This window comes from Lampetra fluviatilis, chromosome 7, assembly GCF_964198595.1.
Source record: "Lampetra fluviatilis chromosome 7, kcLamFluv1.1, whole genome shotgun sequence".
NCBI lineage: Eukaryota > Metazoa > Chordata > Hyperoartia > Petromyzontiformes > Petromyzontidae > Lampetra > Lampetra fluviatilis.
Window position 1 is genome coordinate 12,766,184 of NC_136281.1, and position 16,068 is coordinate 12,782,251.

The 16,068-nt window shown below is 44.9% G+C and overlaps 1 protein-coding gene across 10 annotated transcripts in view; it reads left to right on the top strand.

Moving 5' to 3' along the window:
* The window catches only part of LOC144933589 (ryanodine receptor 2-like), a 318,383-nt gene that overhangs the window by 24,708 nt on the left and 277,607 nt on the right, over positions 1-16,068 (top strand). For all 10 annotated transcript variants that reach the window (XM_078858546.1, XM_078858550.1, XM_078858549.1 and 7 more), the window contains exons 2-3: positions 11,114-11,233; positions 14,388-14,492. In XM_078858546.1, coding sequence (XP_078714672.1) covers positions 11,114-11,233; positions 14,388-14,492 — 225 coding nt within the window. The remainder of the gene's footprint in view (positions 1-11,113; positions 11,234-14,387; positions 14,493-16,068) is intronic.

Below are 16,068 nucleotides of genomic sequence, written 5' to 3' on the forward strand. Positions count from 1 at the left end.
AATCCGAATATCCTTCGGATATTCATGGCTATTCTCCAACATTTGTTTGATCGTAAAAAAAGCGCATTGATTGCTGCGATCCTTCCCTGCTCTTAATTTCGCACTGGTTTCCCCTTAAGCGCACTTTTGTGCACGTTTACTGCTCACAATGCTGCATAGATGAGGTAGCAGATGACACAGGAATGCAATGGGGCCACTGTGGTACCATCACATAAGAAGGGGGATAGGAAAGAGCGCGGTATCACTAGAAGGATACATTTCCTGAGCGTTCAGCTTTTCACTCGGGCTTTTACGAAGAGAACAAACCAGCAGTTGTAATTATGCTCGAGGGATCGATTCTCATGCTCACTATAATGTGCGCATGTACGTTGAACTTATTCCGCACCGTACGTAGCCAACTGTGTATAAAATGTGTGTGACAACCGACGAGTTTACGATATATGTGAGTTATATGCAAATGTTTATTTTCGGCTAATGGAGGGGACAAGGCCACAGACGACACAGAATAAATGAGATACAATACAAATGAGGTGACAAAAATGCGGCCGCAATCCATTCTTAAATTGTGAGCTTGATTTTTGTTGAACCACTTGACAGGTCAATCATTTAATATCCAGAAAATGCCCTTCATTGCGTGATTCCAACGATTCAGCTGGCACTGTTAGCAATTGTATTAAATTCCAAGAATTGAGTCACGAATCCGAGCTAGGGATTGTGGGAATTGAACATAATTGAAAGTAATCAACTTGTATCTGCTGAGTAATGCGAATCTGATTACATATACAGAAAAAATTGAGCAATCGTGCAGCATATATATATTTTACTGGTAGGAACTGCCAGGTTACACCAGCCCACAGGGGATTATTGTGTCCGTCGTGCAGGGAGGGGTTGGGTGGGGAGGGAGGGGCTGGATGGGGAGGGGAGTTTGGGGAGGGGCTGGGTGGGGAGGGTGGGGCTGGGTGGGGAGGGGCTAGGTGGGGAGGGTGGGGCTGGGTGGGGAGGGGCTGGTCACCCCATGGTGCCCTTATAAAACTCAAAGTTTAACCTACTCACGCCGGCTTGTGCCCACCGCCCTCACAGTCGGGCATATTTGCGGAATACACCACGCCGCCGTTGACCCTGGCCATTGACCGAGCAACCCAACGTTCCTACCATCTCCCTCCGCAGGAATGTGTTTTTATCTGCAGGTAAAGATTACTGAGCAAATTATCAGTTTTTTCAAAGGTCACCTGGCCACACATGATAGCTCATAAAAGTGGCTCATCAAAATCATGTAAAGGCATGTTTCTTAACGTGGAGGGCTAAACCGGAGAACCCAAGCAAACGTTCCGCTACCACGGGGAGAGCAAGAGAGTACGGACGAATTCCAAATATATAGGCATCATCAGGGTCGGTGGGGTCAAACGCGTGCGCTCCTACGTAGCAGGCGAGGGAGATAATGTCTCGCCGCCACGGCGCCCAGCATTACCAATGGTCACCGGACTCTGCGTCTTACAGCTGATCGCCAGACTCGGTCCGTGTGTGGGTGGATGGATGACGACGTGCCGTTGATGCAGTAAATCCTGCCCGACCTCGCACTCGCCGCCACGGAGATCCCCGTAACGTAGTCGCGTTTTGTGGTCGCGCGTCACACGAACCGCACTTCGCTGCAGAATATCGTTGGCTCATAATGTGCTTTTTTATTCTGGCCGTGCTAACACCCCCCCCCCCAGCAACCCGAGTTCGATTCCTGGCCATGGACAACACTAACTGGAGAATACAATTTCAAACAAAATTGAGGCTCTCGCTCAGGTTGGCGCAGACTAAAATAGATACCTGTCACAATGCGGTCAACACTCACACTGAGATTAATGACCATTTACATTTCTAGCCAGACCATTCCACCTGTGTCAACTAACAGCACTTTCCTTGAAAACCTATCATTTTAAGTGAGGATCTTTGAATCTTTGTATGAATGTGTGTGTGGGTTGGCATGCATGCGCGTGTGCATCTGAGTGTCTGTGTGTGTGTGTATGCACGGGTCTGGGTGTGTGGTTGTGTGCGTGCGCAGCTCTTTTTGGGGCACGGTAGTTTAGTGATGAGCACACTGCGCTACGAATCCTGCGACCTGAGTTTGATTTACGCTCGTGGCCAACATCAGCAACGGAAACCTGAACCGGTCTCAGACCTCCCCCTTGGTCGACTCAGCCCTAAATGAGTACCTAGAGTATCGTGTCAACATCACCGCTGGGGAAACATCCAAAGCCAAACCACCCCCTCCTCGTATGCTGTGTCGGCCTACATAGGTGCTCACAAACAGCACTTGCCCCAACAATCTTGGTAATTGTGTGTGTGTGTGGATGCCAAAATACAGCACACATGACTCAAAGTGGACATTGTGAGAAGCGTAAGACTTGATTTATGGGGATGGTTCGGCTTTTGTGTTTTTTTTATTTCCACCTGTCTAAACCGAATGAATGAAAATCACACTTTCTCTTTCCCCACTAATCCCTGGTGTGGGATTTTGGACCTGGCTGCCCCTGATTTTTATGCTGTTAGTGGGTAAATTGATGGCCCAGCTCTCAAAAGTGACATCACTGGCTGCTGTTGTAAACACGAATATGCTGCAACGTTTCGATCGCCACACAAGCAACCATCTTCACCTGAAGACTTCACCTGAAGACGGTTGCTTGTGTGGCGATCGAAACGTCGTGATCTATTATTTTTTCTACCTACGTGACTTTACCGAAATAACTAAAGAGTATGAATTACTGCAGTCACGAAAGCTTCAAATCAAGAACGAATAGGCTGTTAAAAACTTGGCACTGGATTTGTGTGAGTATCAGAATCTTGACACGCTTTGCTTGCAGCATATTGCCCTCCTTTAAGAGGACAGTTGTAATACATCAAACGAGCATTACAAAGATTTCATGACATTGCAGCTGTCTTTGATTTTTCCGCAAAATCCTTTACACTGGCAAATCAGTATGTTTTTGTTTGTTTGTTTATTATTAATTCTTAAATTTGTTATGGAATATTTTCTTGGGCTCCCCAACCACTTACCCAGGGTGAGATGGGGTGGATTGTCAACCATGAAGAGCCCCCGGCTTAAATTAAGCCCCGGTTACCTTTGCATTCGGCAAGACGGTCCTCCAGATTAATACATTTTATTTGATTTAACTAAGTTCAAGGCTTGAAATTAATGTGGCTCGTTTCAAGGGAGATACAGTTCTGACTATTGAACAAAGTTGTGTCTTGAGTAATTTTCATATAAAATCTTAATTCCATAAATGTATTTATTTATTTATTTTCAAGGAAATAATATATATTTTAGGGGGTTCCTGTTTTTTTCACTTTAAGCCAGTTTCTTTTTTGACCGTTTTAATCTCTGGAAAGAGACTTCAGTGCCTTGAGAAAAGCAATGCATATAAGGAAAGAACACGACATGGTCAAATATTGAATTTGTATTCATACACTTGATTATTAAACTCCTTTATAAATTATATATTTTCTTCTTTGAGCTCAGTTCCCCACCCACAGGAACATATTGTCAGAATGAAACTTTCATTAAAATAAGCCCTGGTAGTGTCCTATATTATTAAACCTACTCTCATTTGTAATTCGGCGAATGCATATTTTATGTTTAAATTGTATAAAGGTGGCTTGCAGTTATTTTCAAGTACCGTATGTTGCATGTAAAACTTTATCGTAAAAACCTCCACTTTCCTAACTCTGACCCAAGTTGATAGTTTCCCTTGGGAGTTAAACACAATATGACAACGAGAAAGTGAACTTCATGCAGAGGTGTAACGTAAGTGGGTGGCACGGTGGTGAGATGTTAACTACCTCGTCTGGTATTCAGGAGGTCGTGGGTTCGATCCCGACGCCGACGCCTGAATGTTTGGAGTTTATGCATGTTCTCCCGATGGTCGCGTGGATTTTTCTCTGGGTCCTCTGGTTTTTCCCGGCACATTTAGAAACATGCGTTTAGAGTATTTGGCTGTGATAAACTTCCACTTGATTAGCCACTTAGTTGAGCTATCATTTGTGATAGCCAAGTCGCTTCTGAAAAAAAAACGATATAGCTCAGTGGGCCTTACCTGGTAAAACTTTTATTTTTTAAACTGCATGTGATTCATAATTGTGTTTTTGGGTTATGAATCATAATAATGGTTGTGAAAGCCTACGTATATATATATTAAAACAAAAAAGTTACTGCATGTGCGTGCTGGTTTTGAATAACTGCATTGGTATCAGAAGTACATTTACATTAGCCGTGCATCTAAGCCGGTTATATCCCCAGTTAAGACACGTACACGCTAATCTGTGCAGGATTACATCCTCCCGGGTGACCACGGAGGCACTGGCACCTTGATGGACGCAGGATTTTCTAAACACACTTACGCAGATTGTTATTTTTAATTTACATTACTACTTTTGGCTCACACCTGCTCCGTCTTGCATTTCAATACCGGAGACAATTCAGTAAGTAAGTTTCCCCGATTGGCGCAGGGAGATGGTCTCGTCAAATCCTCGCTGCCCCGCGTTGTTTAAGCTCTGTAAGCTGCACGTTATACTGGACTCTCTAAAGTGTGTACATTATAAGGCCGGTCGCTGACCCTAACGCTGTTTTGGGGCCAACATCTCTAAGATATGGAGCTCCGCAACACTAAGGTTGCGATTGCGAGGTGAAACGTTTAGCAACTGCACCATCCTGTAGAAGAGAATTGAGTAAATAAGTAAAGAATCGTGTAAATATAAAACATTTATGGATAACCCATTTAGTAAAGGGTATTTGTTTATTGCTTTCTATAAATGTTGCCTTCTGGGTCACTGCGTCCCAGTCGCATCTTGTAGAATCAAGGAAAGCTCTTGTCCTATTGACGTCACGGAGTCTCATCAACAAAGCGTTGCTTCGTTAAACTGATGTCGTGTGGTAACTTGGAGTGTTATTGTCTCTAGAACTGCATGATTGTTTCTCAAAGCCATTTTAATTTCCTTGTTTATTTTTTTTTACCACAAACCACCTGTTCTGTTCCTGTCTAAGCGTGTTCCTATTTTGAAAAAGTTTTTGCGTATCTCGCTGGTGCCATGCTGGACAGACCATTAAAATCGACACTGGCTGAACCTTTTGAGGAACAAGTGTAAGATACCAACAGTGGTTATTATTGGCTGTGCTCAGATTTAATCATTAAGCTGCTTTGGCTATTATTGGTCTCTTTGTAAAGTGCATTGTGAGGATGTGAGCGTGGGTGCCTTTGTGAAAGGGCAACTTGCTACGAGGGAATGGAGGATAATTGCCAGATGGAAGGCAACGGATTGAAGCCCAATTGTATTTTTTCTTATCAATCTCACTGTGTGCTATGTAATGGGGGTACTTGTTCAGCAAACTTCACTTGCACATTCGACCGTCGTTTGAAGGCGCTACGTTTTCCCTTAGAGTTGAAAAGCTGTTTGAAAATGGGAAGTCAGCGAGGTTGCCTAGGTGGCTCACAAGTCAAGAGTGCTGAGCTGGCACTCCTGAGTTTCCTGGGTTATAATCCCTGTTTCATTCCCCTGTAATGGTTCTAAAGCATCGTCGGTTGATGGTATTAGCCCTCTGTATGAAAAAAAACACCCATATAATATATAAAAGAAAATTTATTACTTCATTTGGCAGAATTTCAATAGACAATTTAAAGTAATGCTTTTATTGTCACGCAACAATCTCGTAGCAGACCGTTTGGGAACGTGTGACTCCTTTCGATGTTCAGAGGAAAACACCCATTAGAGTAATTGTTTTTTGCAGAAATCCTCACGAAATGTATCGCTTGCTGCAGTCCTCTAACACGAGGGGTGCACTGCTCCCGTTATTGGTTATTTTGTTTCATGACGTGATTCCAATCAAGCAATTGGAAATTAGTGGCGGTGGGAAATTTTTTTCGGAGTCGAGGTGTTTTCCTGGTCAAACACGTGATTGATCGACGCTCGTCTCTGTTGGATACCTTGAGCCAAGGGTGCAAATTCTGCAATTCCCTTGGCAGAGACAAGGCTCTTCACAGTTGATTTCCCACAAAGTGGTCATCATTTTAACGACTGTGAGAATAAATGGGCTGAATGGACCCATTGCCACAATTTGAACTCACAACTTGCGAATTGTGAGTGAAGCAATCGAACTACACCACCACCACCACCACCAGACAAGCCTTAGACTATCGAGACTGTTTTTAAAGTCTGCAATTTTGTGGATATTTAATTGGATAATGACATTGATATTTTTTCACATGTTGTTATGTATATATCAATGCAAGTTTTGTCTTCAGTGACACTACCAGGAGATTCGAATGACTTGGCCAGTGACCCACCTTGATTTAATCTCATGTTCGTATTCCCGGACTGGTGAAAATAACGCCTCTCGCCATCGCTTTGAAAGGTTACGAAGATAATTAAATTCTGAAATAAATTTCCGTGGGCATGTGGACTCCAAGACAGGAGTTTTTACACGCACACACACACACACTTCATAGATGGCGAGGCGTGGTGGCATACGCCTGCAATCCAGCGCTTTAAAGTTGAGGGTTGGGGAATAGCTCAGAGACCGCCATGTGCACGAGACTCCCAATCAACAGTGAGTTTTCCAAGCTGCACTGAGATTCCCAGTCAGATTCTCAAGCTGCAGTGAGACACCCAGTGGCATCTCCAAGCTGCAGTAACATTCCAAAGCTGCAGTGAGATTCCTAGTCAGATTCTCAAGCTGCAGTGAGACACCCAGTGGCATCTCCAAGCTGCAGTAACATTCCAAAGCTGCACTGAGATTCCCAGTCAGATTTGCAAGCTGCAGCAGAGGTCACAAACGGGTTTTGATTCCTTACCCGTACCCGTACCCGGCCGCACCAGGGTCGCAAATGGGTACCCGTACTCGGCCGGGTATGGGTACCCGTACTCTACCCGTACCCTACCCGAAATGAGTGACAAACGGCTACTCACCAGTGACTCATGGCCTACCCGTACCCGTACCCGGCTGCACCAGGGTCGCAAACGGGTACCCGTACCCGGCTGGGTACGGGTAGCCGGGTATCGGGTAGGGTACGGGTGTCGGGTACCCGGTTGCGACCTCTGAGCTGCAGTCAGATTGCCAACCTCGGTGATATCCCCAAACATGTCTTGAGAATGCATTGGTACTGCCAAGAAAGGTGTGAGCAAGGCTGCTGAATGTGAGCCACTGGTGGCCTTGGGTTAGGCATAGGCCTCACCATCTGGAGCCACGTGATATTATGACTTTGCTACTTACCGGTCTATTGTTGTAAATGCACTTTAGAAGGCACTTAAATTAGCCATGCATTCTCCCTTGTTTAGCACAGCAATTGGCTTTCTATAAATACCCTCGACCTGCGTCAAGCAGCTCTTACCGACATATAATTTGGCATTCATTCCGCAGTATTTTAATTTGAATTCTGTTGAAAATGTTTAGCTGCTGGATGGAAATATTTGTTAATGAGTGATTATGATATCTCCGACGGTCATTGTCACGCAACTGATAATACTGGCGATACATTATAAATGTAATATTAACCAGTAACGTTTACAGAACACACATCCTTCATACCTCTCTCATACCACATGCAGAAGTCATTCACGTGGACTCATCCAAGTTGCGTTCAGAGGGAATAGTGGACACTGGTTTGCACACTGGGTTATGAACCCGATGACCTGAGTTTGATTCTCGGCAAAGGCTTATCGTAAGTGGGCAAGTGATATCTGAACTGGTTCTGGGCTCACACCTTTTACCAACCCACACTGGGTGGTGAAGTATGGGCAAACAACCCCCATAACAGACGTGGCATGGAGAGGCGTTCGTCTGGCACTGGTTCGGCGGAGGGCGGTGAATGAGTGTTCTTGACCACACGCATTATTTTCGTCCTTCGTGAAGGATGATTAAGATTCCTCACGAAAGTTCAATGTTTTGAGGCCGAACTTAAACTAGACGTAAAGTTACATGACTGAAGATCTAATGGAATATAGTTTCATACAGTCGGATCAAATTTGCCGAATGCTCCGTTGCCCCCACAAGCCCCTTTGATGGCACTGCCAATACAAAATTACTTTAAAATAACATGGTGATACATACGGGAGCAGCAGCGGCTGCTAATTTGTGAATTCAACATTTTTTTTTTATCAAGTCAATGTTTGGATTCCTGCAAAGCCACGTACCATAATTGCATGCAAGAATATGCCTTGGTGTGTGCCTTGCATAAGCTAAAACTGACTCTAAACACAATTTTTCTAATGAATATGACGAAAGCCCAGGATTTTCTTGAAAAATCGACAATACATGCAGTCGAATTTTACTTCGGTAAATAAAGAGCATAGATAAAGCAATTAATTTAACAAACAATAGTGGCTCTTGTGTTGGTTAAGGAATACATATAAACAGGCGTATTGCACTGATACAAATTTTGTACTGAAAGGTTGTAGATTTTCATGTTGCTACTTCATATATTTCATTGCATTTTTGTGGCAGTTGGGATCTTTTTTAAACTTACTTGGTGATCTTCACTTCTCAGTTTTCAGTAATGATCAGATTTAAAAACAAATTGTATTAAATCAAGCCCTTTGCTTAGTGGCAAGTGGCCAAGAACGGCCGGGTGACCAAGTGACGAAAGCATTATAATGTAGGAAAATATAAAGTTATCTGAATAGGTGAAGTCCAACCTCCTTCTAGTGATGCAGGGCTCCCTAAAATGCACTATTTGATTAAATCTAAATCATGAAGACAATGTGACGCTGTTCACACGTGCATGTCACTGTATGTCAGCGTTTAGTAAGACTCGTCGAATTTTGTAATTTTCACAAATTATCGAGAAAAATTTCAAATTATATATTTATTATTATATATTGATATCTAATTCATTACTTATCGATATCTAATTATATATCAATCTCATTGCTAGTGTCACTAGGCCCATGCAGATATTCCCTGTGCATTGCACGCTGCTATGCATCGTAAATGGAACAAGACAGCTGTGCCCGATGGCTTTAGATATATCTCCCGTTAGGTTTATAATCTTATATTTTGGATGTTGGAGCCTTAACAATTACGATGGATCTGAAGAATCCCAAACACAGTCTGGTGCGATTTCAGCAACTTGCACAGGTTGTGAAGATATTTCATTTATTTATCGTGGAGTCCAATCGTTCACATGCTGTCATATTTCACAATGCTGGTTACCGCAGGTTGGTGACGTGGTGTGTGCAAAATTGGTTTTGGCTATCCCTCACCATTGAATCAGAATCTTTATTTAGGCCGGAGGATTCCGACGAGCTCTGAAGCTACTTTTTCACAGATGCCCAGTAGACAATAGTCATCAGTCATTGTCTATCCGCTGCTGGATGAAGACCTCGCCATGCTACTTGCCATCGTTCACAGTCCTCCGATGTCACAATCCATCTCACCCCCGCCCATGAGCTGATCTCAATGCTCCATCTCCACGATGGTCCTCTGGGACGTGTTCTCTCGTCTTGCATGTGCAGCGCAAATGATTGCACTAAGCACACAGTGGGGAAACTGCACTTGGTGAAGAACCGTTCATGGCGGGAGACCGCTTAGCAACAGCGACATCAATGGTACGATCATTATCATCGTCATCGTCATAATCATCATGAATCCATCAGAATGATATCATTGTATGATGATGATGACAATAATACCATTGTTCTTAGCACCCCTGATGGCCACCTTTATGTGCCCCTTAACCACCACGGATAAGAGGAACGGTTGCTTCGTGACTCCTTTTATCCTCAATCACTTCTAGGGAGCCCCTCTTGCCCGCTGATGAACACAGATAATGGAAATAATGTACTCGGCGGATAATAGGGAGTTTTACGGATCCATTCGGAGCATGGATTAACAGTCGTCGAGGATAATAAGAGCATGGATAAAAGGAAACCTACTGTATGTGTACAGTGTTGACTGTATGTGTCTAATGTGTATGTGAGCGTGAACGTGATAATAATTGTATATTTGAAGATGGCAAATGCAGCTCTGGGCAAATAAGCATGATGAATGGCTTTGCCTTTTTTTGGAGATGTGTCCATTTGTTAAGGGATTCATAATCAGGGCTCTCCTTTCACACGCATTGTATACATGTGTAAACACACACATACACAAATACTTTATTTCTAAACAAAGACAAAGTTCCACCGTATAACCTCACACTATCGGGGCAAGTGCTGTTCGCGAGCACCTATGACGGCCGACACGGCAGACGAGGGGGTGGGTGGCCAGCACCACGCCCTTTGTCCTACCCAGTGGCGATGTTTGCACATCTCACCAGGTGCTCGTTTGAGGCTAAGTCGACCGAGGGGAGACCCAGGTATCGATTTCAGATACTCGTCACTGGTGTTGGCCGTGAGCGGGAATCGAACTTGTGCGAACCGGGTTCGTAGCGCAGCGTGGCAACCGCTATGCTACCACTCCCCATATGCCTAAACAAAGAGTACACATATCCCCGGTATATCTTTAACAGGCTGTTGGGGCAAGTGCTGTTAGCGAGCACGTATGGAGGCCTAAACACACACATATACACAGGCACTCATCCATTCGTGCGCACATTCACACTACAAAAAAATTCATACCCCACAAAGAAAGAGTTTGCCCCCTTCATTAATTTGGACAAGTGCTCTTAGCGAGCACCTATTGAGGCCAGTAAGGTGCAAGAAATGGTGATGTGGCAAGCACCACATCCAGCCACTGTTGTCTTCCCAGTGCTAATCTTTACACACCGTACCAGGTACTCAATGTGAGGCTGATTCAACTCGGGATAGGCCCAGGATCTGTTCAGATATTACTTGCTCCTGATGATATTTGTGGCTGGGAATCCAACTCGGGTAGACATGTTTTGTAGCGCAATGCGCTAACCACTGGACCACTACTCCCAACGCCTACACACACACACACCCATACACTTTCACGTGTACACACCTACAGACATGATGGGAAACCGCTTACAGCATCACATTGCTGTGGTATGATAATCATGATCATCAATCAAAGGCAATTACCTATGCTCACAAGCCCCCTTTGCACACTCGATAACTTAATTCCTTTCCTTGACCTGCCATGACGACCGCCACCATTGTGTCCCCGCGCCTCCAGGAGGATGAGGTCGTGCTGCAGAGCACGGCCAACATACAGAAGGAGCAGCTCAAGTTCTGCTTGGCCGCCGAGGGTTTTGGGAATCGTCTCTGCTTCCTCGAGTCCATCTCCAATGCCAAGGTACGACCAGGCCTCACCCGCGCCTCACCCGCGCCTCACCCGCGCCTCACCCGCGCCTCGCCCGCACCATGTATCCCGTGGGAGGGCCACTGTCCCCCAGCCTTAGGTTTATGACCACTCTATACCATCTTCTTGGTTCTTTCGGTAAAGTCACGTAGAAGGGAGATAATAAAATAATAATAATTAAACATAATATAATACAATTCTCACGACGTTTCGGCCACAACGCAAGCAGCCGTCCTCAGGTGAAGAACAGGTCTGTCGGAAAGACAGCGTCTGAATGAAAGAAAGTTGTCTTTCCGACAGACTTGTTCTTCACCTGAGGACGGCTGCTTGCGTTGTGGCCGAAACGTCGTGAGAATTGTATTTTATTATGTTTTATTTGTATTATTTTATTATTTCCCTTTTACGTGACTTTACCGAAAGAACCAAGAAGATAAATCCCTGCAGTCACGAAAGCTTTAAATCGAAATTTACTCTATACCACTCCTCGCCACGCTTTCGCTTTGGTACACAGTCCCGTGGTAGCCGATCAGCACCCTGAGTCTCGACTTGCGGTGTTTTTCTGCACCGAAGCGTGTCCTACCACGATGGTGTTGTTTCCAGCCTGGTGGCAAATTCATAAAACGCTCAAATTCCGGACCGGGTTCGCTCAGCTCGTCATATTTTTGAGCCAACAAAATAAGAAACACTCTCTTGGGAAAGCCACCAGTGGTTGTGTTTTGGAATGATTGTGTCCCCTGCCGTGGGAATGTGGAATTGCCACTATTGGCTCAAAGCTTCCAGTGGCAATGAGCAGGGAGACAACTTTTGATACCGTCGTTGCCATGGTTACCGCCGCAAACGGGCTGCCAGAAAAAACCCGGCACCACTTTAGTGTTGCACCATCACACGTCAAAATCAGATGGTTTTAAATTTAGACTCGGGAGGGAATCTGATGAGCTATGCAGCTCTTTTTTCCATAATGATGCCAGGCGATGTATCATATCTCACTCATGGCATCCATTTGGGAATTTCTTCTACTCTGCACTCTCACGCACAAACGAAGCGTCTGCTGCGTTCAATACGCACCGCACTACGATGCAACACTCAGTACCTGACTCTGCTGTTTTAACTTCTCCGTGTCTCGATGTAACACAGCACTGTGTCCTCCGCAAATTGAGGCGCACTCCTTCGTCTTGCTTATGGCAAGTACAGTATGCGTTAATTATAGATCCAGGTTTAAGTTTGAGAGCTGTGTGATAATATATTCGGGAGTAGCGTGACTCATGGAAAAATAAGAATAGGTTTTACCCTCTCTGGCAATAAATCAGGTGTTAAGATGTGCAAACACCAAACTGAAACCTTTTGCAAGGAATCAAGTCTGCATTAGCCACGCGTACCTGTGGTGAACATGCAAAGAAATACATGCTCTGATAGTATATGGGCATTGCCCTTGAAACTGATTGGCCTACACCAGAGACAGACTTCTGTATGGCCTAGTTTCACCAGTGTCAGACCAGAGAACGCCAAAAGACAAACAGTACAAGGACAATGCCACACACATCAGAGTATTTAACACTTGGGGTGAGCAGCTATATCGTGGGACCTATTTTGCCAGTGTTAAAGTATCAAACGTAAAAATAGGTTTCTATTTGGTGTTTGAACATCTTAACACGTGTTATTGCCAGTAAAGGTAAAACCTATTCTTATTTCTCATACTTTGATACTGACAAAAAAAGGTCCCATTACATTAGCATGACGATTTTTTTTTTAGCTTAAAAGTTGTGGCACCTTCCTGGAACAAAATGTGCTACCCAATCCATCGGCGACCCGGGCATAGAATGCAGTTACACTATGGGAACCTCATTTGCCAGTAAAAATATGATAATTGGTTTTTTACCCTTCTATCTGGTAACAAAACTGACACCTTTTTACAAGGAGTCATGTTTGTTGCCAGATAGAAGGGTAAAAAACCAATTATCATATTTTTACTGGCAAATGAGGTTCCCATAGTGTAGATGCTTGCCCCGAGCTCTCATACTCTGATGGTGCATTGTCTTTGAGTTGTGCGCCTTTTGGCGTCATCTGGTCCAACCCATGTGAGACTAGGCTCTAAGGAAAGCTGTCTCGGGTGTGGACCAATCAACTTCAAGGACAGTGCACATTATCAGAGTTATGTTCTTTTGTTTGTATTATGACTGCAGGTATTGCGGTCTATGCAAACATGACTCCTTGTAAAAAGGTGTCAGTTTTGTTGCCAGATAGAAGGGTAAAAAACCAATTATCATAGAATGCAGTTGTTCGTGATCTGGTTCATTTCGATTTAAAGCTTTCGTGACTGCAGGGATTCATCTTCTTGGTTCTTTTGGTAAAGTCACGTAGCAGGGAAGTAATAAAATAATAAAAATAATAAAAATGAAACATAATAAAACAATTATTATGTTTTATTTTTATTATTGTATTACTTCCCTTCTGCGTGACTTTACCGAAAGAACCAAGAAGATGAATCTGGTCCATTATTTCGTTGGAGTGGCTGCAGTCACACTGTGGGTCATCTTTAATGTTTTGCAGCGATTGATCGAGCCACCACAGTTTTCTTGGCACAACAAAGCCACGTGGAGCAGTGGGGTGGTGCCCTTGATGTGGCTTTTGTTCGGAACATCGGCAGGACTCCACGGTGTCCGGCAGTGGTCCTCAGTTGACCCCGCTTCATTCAATTGTCTCGCCCCATCTCAGATTGGTTTCCGGGATCTCAGTTGAGTTCGTGGGAGAGTCGAGCAGGTTCTGGTGCAACAGGAGGTCTATGCGCCCTCAGATGGTTTTTTTCCCAGTTTTGTTTAATGTTATGGCTTCCCGCCACTCAATGAATGCCATCGGTAAAGACACGTTGCTTTGTGAGATATTTTTTGTGCCTATGATTGACTGATGATTAGGTTGGTTCAGACATTTTGCTTCAATCTAAACACAATCCTCTCTCCTAACTCAGCCAGCGACGCTTTCAATAAGATGATTAAATGTTGCTCAGGGAGAAATGCTGAGTCAAAAAAAAAATCGATCGTTTTGACGCAAAAGTTTTTATTTCGTTTCTTGATGCTGCAGCACACATGTCATCCCTGTGCATTGTGTGACTGTGGTGCTGATAATGGGTTTTTGGCTTCTTTGGCTGTTGCAGAATGTTCCTCCTGACCTTTCCATCTGCAAGTTTGTGCTGGAACAGTCGCTGTCCGTGCGAGCACTGCAGGAGATGTTGGCCAACACCGAGGAGAAGGCAGAGGGGGTGAGTGGCCGATGTGTGTGAGGGTGCGTGTTTGTGCGTTCGTGTTTGTGCGTGCGTGTTTGTGCGTGCGTGTTTGTGCGTGCGTGTTTGTGCGTGCGTGGGTGTTTGTGCGTGGGTGTTTGTGCGTGCGTGTTTGTGCGTGCGTGTTTGTGCGTGCGTGTTTGTGCGTGCGTGTTTGTGCGTGCGTGTTTGTGCGTGCGTGTTTGTGCGTGCGTGTTTGTGCGTGCGTGTGCGTGCGTGTGCGTGCGTGCGTGTTTGTGCGTGCGTGTTTGTGCGTGTGTGCATGGCCTTCACATTATGGGGAGCGGTAGTGTAGCAGTTAGCTCGCTGCTCTACGAACCCGGTGACCTGAGTTCAATCCACGCTCATGGCCAACACCAGTGACGATTATCTGAACAGGGCTTGGGCCTCAGCCTTAAACGAGTATCTGGTGCAATGTGTAAACATCGCCATGAAGTATGACACAGCTGGCGAGGTAAGGAGCCTGCCATCCACAGCCTCGTGCGCAGTGCTGGCCTTCATAGGTGCTCACTCACACCACTTGCCCCAAAAGTCTATTTATCCATTACGGGGGATCTTTGTCTTGAGCGCCTGTGCTCCTGCGAGCAGCCCAGCTGCGTGGGCGTGGTGTGCATGTGCTCCATCCCACATGGGTGAAGGCACAGCGAGCGTACGAGTCTGCACAGTGGCTGAGATCCCTCAGCAAAAGGCTTGTTCATCAAATAGAAAGGTTAAGCCTTCTCTTTGGCAACGGATGAGGCTTCATTGAAAGCTCAGACGATGAATTAAAGGCATCGAAAATGAAACGTGTATCACGGGAAACATTTTATACGCAATCACATTCCCGTAAGCAGAGGTCTTTGTGTACCATCGCATCTGAACGGAGACAGCTACTACTGCTGTTGGCAGGAATCTGGAATGAGATTGAGCCTCGTGTCGTGGAGGCCAGTCACACATTGCTCACCATAATAAATTAGTTGAAAGACAATACGGGCCGTATTCTTAGTTGTGGCCCGGCTTGGGATTGGCCTCAAACAAGGCTCGGCTCAGTCTTGAACAGCTCAGTTACTTTCAATGCATGAGTGGCTCCACCATGGCTTGGCTCGTGCTCATCTCATGTAAATTCTGAGCGTGGCTGGGACCGTGAACAGAGCCGGCTCAAGTTAAACGTGGCTTTGAGCCGGCTCACTTGACCCAGAGCCAAGCCAGATCTGAGCCGTGACTAAGAATACGAGCCTAAGAATCGCCTGGTTTCCATTCACACACACATTGTAATTGTTGATTTAGCCATCCATTCAGTTGATCAAAGTCCATATGAAAAGTAATTGTCCTGATACTCGCATGAGTTATAGGAGTGCCACTCATTTCCTTTGGTAGTCCTGAGCCAGCTGTTGAAATTCCTGATTCCTATTTTGCCCCATCACTCTGAATATATAGGTAGTACTAATTTTCTTTGACCCAAGAGGGATGATGGAGCCGGGTCGATTCCCAATCACAATTTAAACTCGCAACTCTCCAATTTTTCCAATTTAGCGACTTGCCACCAATGCCACCCAGCTGGACACACGTGTCTCTA